This window comes from Myotis davidii, unplaced genomic scaffold (genome assembly GCF_000327345.1).
Source record: "Myotis davidii unplaced genomic scaffold, ASM32734v1 scaffold38, whole genome shotgun sequence".
In the NCBI taxonomy this organism is placed as follows: domain Eukaryota; kingdom Metazoa; phylum Chordata; class Mammalia; order Chiroptera; family Vespertilionidae; genus Myotis; species Myotis davidii.
In genome coordinates, this window is record NW_006291383.1 from 4,769,067 (window position 1) to 4,774,699 (window position 5,633).

At 38.8% G+C, this 5,633-nt stretch overlaps 1 protein-coding gene and 1 pseudogene across 1 annotated transcript in view; both read left to right on the forward strand.

Annotated features, from left to right (window-relative positions):
- Positions 1-5,633, forward strand: part of MROH8 (maestro heat like repeat family member 8) — a 50,213-nt gene that overhangs the window by 11,571 nt on the left and 33,009 nt on the right. Inside the window, 1 exon segment of the mRNA XM_006779639.2 lies at positions 2,298-2,420. Within this exon segment, the coding sequence (XP_006779702.1) occupies positions 2,298-2,420 (123 nt within the window).
- On the forward strand, positions 2,343-4,164 carry LOC102772588 (annotated as a pseudogene).

Sequence of the window (5,633 nt, forward strand, 5' to 3'; positions counted from 1 at the left end):
CTTATTATATTCCTATAAAAATTATTACATTCCTATATAAACAAAGAAAATCATAATAAAAATTTAAGTTAATCTTCATTAATTCTACTGTCCTGAGATGACTGCTGTTAACATTTTGGTATATATATTTTCAGAGTTTTTTCTGTGCATACCAATGAATGTAATTATAGACAAATAAACATCAGAAATGGTGGGAGAAAAACATTTCTAAGTCAATAGCTAGAATCTGTATTATCCTGCCCTGGCTGGTTATGGCTCTTTAGTTAAAGCTTGTGCCCACGCACTGAAGAGACTCGGGTTTGATTCCTGGTGGAGGGCAAGTACCTGGATTGTGGGTTTGATCCCTGGCCCTGGTCAGGCAAATGTGGAAGGCAACTAGTCAATGTGTGTCTCTCTCACATCAATGTTTCTCTCTCTTTCTCTCTCTCTCTCTCTCTCACCCTCTCCCCCTATCCCTTTTACTCTCTCTAAAAATCAATGGAACCACCCCCTTATTTTCTTCTCCCTCCTTTCTCCCTCCCTTCCACCCTCTCTAAAAACCAATGGAAAAAATATCCTCGGTGAGGATTAACAACAACAACAAAAATCTATATTATCCTACTTAATACAGTATTCCATTGTTTAGGTGAAACATTCATCCATTCACTTATTCATTCTATGAGAGTACATAACAGAAGAATTTATCATAACCTGGGAGTAAAAGAAGGCATTGCTGAGGAAGTAACCCTTAGCTTAGATCTGAGGAATGAATAGGTGAAAATAGAAGTTAGACTTGGAGGGTGTGTTCAGAAAAAGGAAATGGAGTGCTTGACAACTTTGTGGCAAAAAGGAGCAGAGAATCAAATAAAGTCTGGGATGTTTAAAGTATAGTGTGGAAGGTGTGTCATTCGTCAACAGACACTTAGGTTTCCATATTTTGGCTCCTATGAATAATAATGCAATAAACAAGGAAGTGCAGACATCTCTTTGAGATCCAGATTTCATTTCCTTTGGATATATGCTGTGATACACAGATGTTTTTGGTTTGTGAAAATTGATCAAGCTTTACATTTTCTTTCTATGTATAATACCAGTAAAAATGTTTTTAAAACACTTAAAACCAGAATGTTGGTCTTCACTTTTGACTCAGACTATTTCCCAAAGGCATCACAAACTCAACATATAAAAACTAAGTGGCCGCAGCCGGTTTGGCTCAATGGATAGAGTGTTGGCCTGTGGACTGAAGGGTCCCCAGGTTCGATTCCGGATCACGGGCACGTGCCAGGGTTGCAGGCTCCATCCCCAGTGGGGGGTGTGCGTGAGGCAGCCCATCAATGGTTTTGTCTCATCACTGGCGTTTCTATCTCTCTCTCCCTCTCCCTTCCTCTCTGAAATCAATAAAAATACATTTAAAATAAATAAAATAAAAACTAAATGAATTTGAAGACATTAGCAGGGGTCCCTTTGGGAAGGGCCTTAACCTCCACGGGTGCTATTGAAAGATTTTTGATAGAGAGTCACCTGGTCAAATTTGCATTTTTTAAACAATGAATCTGATGATAGGGGAGGGGGATGAATAGATTGGAGAGAAGCAAAACTAGAGCAGGCAGACCTAGTGTTGCATTGTTATACTAATCCTGGTGAGAGATAATCAGGCCATAAAGTCAGATTCTTGCTCTGTATTGCTACTTGCTTTCCAGAGAGCTTCTACCAGTTTTATACCATCTATATGTGTGGAGGAGGGGGGATAGGAGATGAGACAAGAAGAAATTTTCTCCAGATTGTGGAATTATTGGTCTTTTATTTTCTTCTTTATACTTTATTTTTTCCAAGTTTCTATGGTAAATAGATAGTGCTTTCAATTTAGAAAAAGAGAATAATACAAAAGAGATTTTGTTCTTCAAATCAGAACTTGCATTTTAATAGGAAACAAAGACTCAAAATAATGAATATTTAATAGCATCAAGAGAGCTAGAAGTAACAGCATCGGAGGTCTCCTTTAGGAAGCTTAATCAGACAGCAGTATGTAGGGTGAGTAGGTGAGGCAACAAAGACTAAAGGTAGGAAAAGCCATCAAGGAGCACTTAGAAATCTAGCTGAGAGGGAAAACGAGGTCACAGACCCAGGCAGAACCAGTGGACAAGGAATTCAGTCCTCTGTAATTTATTCATTACTTATAATAAAAGACTGACATTGGATTGAATGACATGTCCGTTGTTTAAAACATTCCAAGAAACTTCAAAAGCCCTCTATAATGACCAAGTGGGATGACAATGTATAATTGTATTTTTATCATTTTTTTTTTTTTACAAATTCAGAGTGAACATGAGAAGCTGACATACCTAAGATCTTTGTCTTCTCTCAGCCGAGTTTTACCTTATGATGAAACCACAGAATCATTCATTCACGGCCACATCGCAGACATTGTGCATATTCTATACGTAAGTATCATGACTTTATCACAAATTATTGGGGCCATGCAAATTCAGTGATCTGGCTAACAAATTTTTAGTGGCTTCACTTTTTTTTCCTCCTGTTAATCCTCACCTGAGGATATTTTTCCATGGATTTTTAGGGAGAGTAGAAGAGAGAGTGAAAGACAGGAGGAAACATTGATGTGAGAGAAACACATTAATTGGTTGCCTCCTGCATGAGCCCCGACCAGGGCCCAGGCCTGAGAGGAGCCTGCAACCTAGGTATGTATGTGCCCTTGACCAGAATCAAACCCAGGACCCTTTGATCCACAGGCTGACGCTCTATCCACTGAGCCAAACCGGCTAGGGCTTCATTTTTATTATTGATCCCCTTATCCTTTTCTCATATCAGTATTTCTGCATGGAGGAGAAATACTCAGGGGTACTCTACAAATGTAATCAGCCTTGACAAATCAATTGAAAAAAAAGCAGAAAGGAGAGGGATAACAATTAAATTTCTCAGTAAAAACAATGCTGTGTTCTCATTAATCAAGCAGTAGTTCTGAGGCAGACTCTATAATGCAGTACTGAGGTTCAAGGACTAGCTCTGCCTCTTTCTAGCAATGTGACTTTGGAAAACTACCAACTTCCCAGTGCCTCAGTTTCTTCATCTATAAAATAAGGATAGCTGTATCTACTTCACAAAGCTGTTGAGAGCATTAAATAAGAAGTAGATGTAAGCCAGGTAGCATAGTACCTAACACATATTTTGCATTTAAGAAACATGATTGTAGGTGTTCACAACCGCCCTTGCTCTCTAACCCCAGCTCCAGCCCAAAGAGAAGGGAGGTAAGTAAGGAGGTCTCTATACCATGGCTCCTATAAAGCAGGCTGCCCACAAATCCACCAGTGGTAAAGCACCAAGGAAACAACTGGCTACCAAAGCCCCTCACAAGAGTGGGGCCTCCGCTGGAGGAGTAAAGAAACCTCACTGTTAAAGGCCTGGTACTATGGCACTGTGTGAAATTAGATGCCATCAGAAGTCCATTGAACTAATTTCTAAACTTACCTTCCAGTGTCTGGTATGAGAAATTGCTCAGGATTTCAAAACAGATCTGTGCTTCCAGAGTGTAGCGATTGGTGCTTTGCAGGAGGCAAGTGAGGCCTATCGGGTTGGCCTTTTTGAAGACACCAACCTGTATGCTATCCATGCCAAACATGTAACAGTTATGCCAAAAGACATCCAGCTAGCATGCCTCAGGCACAGAGAACATGCTTAAGAACTCACTAGGATGGGAAACATTTCATTCTTTTTTAAAAAAAAAAAAAATTTTTTTTTCTCTCCTTCCTGTTATTGGTAGCACTGAACATTAAGTATTTTTTCGCCATGGGGTTAAAAGGTACCTAAGTATATGATTGCAAGTGGGAAATAGGGTCCAGGAATCAAGTATTGGCAGTTTTTTCATTTTCATTTGTGTGTGAATTTTTTTTACTATAAATGTGGGAACATAAAGCATTAATGCAAGTCAAAACGTTTCAGTAAACAAGTTTCAACAGTTCAACATTATAACAATATAAATAAACCCATTAAATTTTTTCTGGACAATGCCAGCATTTGGATTTTTTAAAAACAAGTAAAGTTCTTATTGATGGCAACTAAATGATATTTGTAGCATTTTTATCATACAGTAGATTCTATCCATTCAGTATACTTTTCTGAATTGTTTCACATGGAAGTACATGTTTTTAATGTTGTCTGTCTGCTGTGCTATTCCTGTAAGTTTGCTATTAAAATAGATGAAGCTGTTTTTTAAAAGAAACATGATTGTGTTTTTAATTTTTTTGGTCCTATTTGTAGTTAACTTAAGCCACACTCTGCCACAAACTCATTCATTCATTGCCCTCTTAGGTGCCTAACTGACCCAGGCAGTGACCTGGAAATTGGGGCTTCCAAGACAAAGAAGACATAATCCCTGTTTCTGCAGCCAAGCAAGGTGTAGTCAGCTGTCACAAGGACTGTGACAAAAGTTTAAATAGGTATAGTGAGGGCACAGAGGAGTGAGTGAGTGGTCAATTCCATGTCAAAGGATCCAGACTTTACAAAGGAGATGATGCACTTAAGCAAGCACTTAACTTTTTGATGCTTTAATTTTCTCATCCATGAAATGTCCCCTTCAGGTTTCCTAAAGCTTGAAAATTCTGAATCTGAGATTTCTTGCACATTCCAGGAAAATGAGCAGTTCTTCCACCCACAGATCTAAAGGCTGATTAGATTGATGATTCGCATTCAGAATTGAAGGCTAACCAGTTAACAGGTTTGTTCAGCAAGGATCTTCTGTATCTAGGACACTCTGGGGGTTTGATAAAGGACACACATCTCCTAAAAGTGTTAATTCATTTCTTCCAAGAGTTTACAATCCTTTTGGAAGTGACCACACCTCATACTAAATAGGTTGAGAACTATTCCCAACAATGCATCAAGAAGAGCAGAATGCTGTAATGCAGATTTTAAGAATGGTTGCATAGGGGCTGGGAGAAGTGGGGTTAGGAAGGTGGGGAATGGGAGATATCTATAATCTATCAACAATAAAAAAGATATTTTAAAAAATTAAAAATTTAAAAAAAAATTAAAAATTTAAATTAAAAAAAAGAATGAATGCAGCTTTCTACTTGGCTATTGTCTATGGACAGAGAATTTTAGGCAGCCATAGGACCTAGCCAAAATAGCAAGACTCCAAAGTCCTACTTTCACAAGAATTGGTAGCAGCGGGTTGCTACATGGTTTAACCGATCAGCTCAGAAGACCCACAAATACAAGTCTCGAACAGCAAAAGCACACTGTATTTCCCTGTGCTCTGCATCTGGATCTGTCCATCCAGTAGTAAAATACCCACTGTCAAGTAACAACCAAAATGTGACTGGCAGGAGGTTCAGCCTAGAAGAGTTAAGGGTAGTTGTGAGAGAATAGCATGGATTTTTGCATCATTATGCAAGTCTACAACGTCCCTGCAAGTCCATGTGCAGGGGCTAAGAGAGTACAGCTCCCAAAAACAAGAGGAGAGATGTCTGAAGAGAGGCAGTTCTACTGAGGAACTCCCACAGAATGAGAAAGCCAAAGTCATCATAAAAAAGGAAGAATTTTAATGCATTTTCCAATCTTCTGACCCATGCCAATGCATGGCTCCTCAGTGTCCAAATAAAAAGAGCAAAGGAAACTAAGAACAGGTATGGAAAGGAATG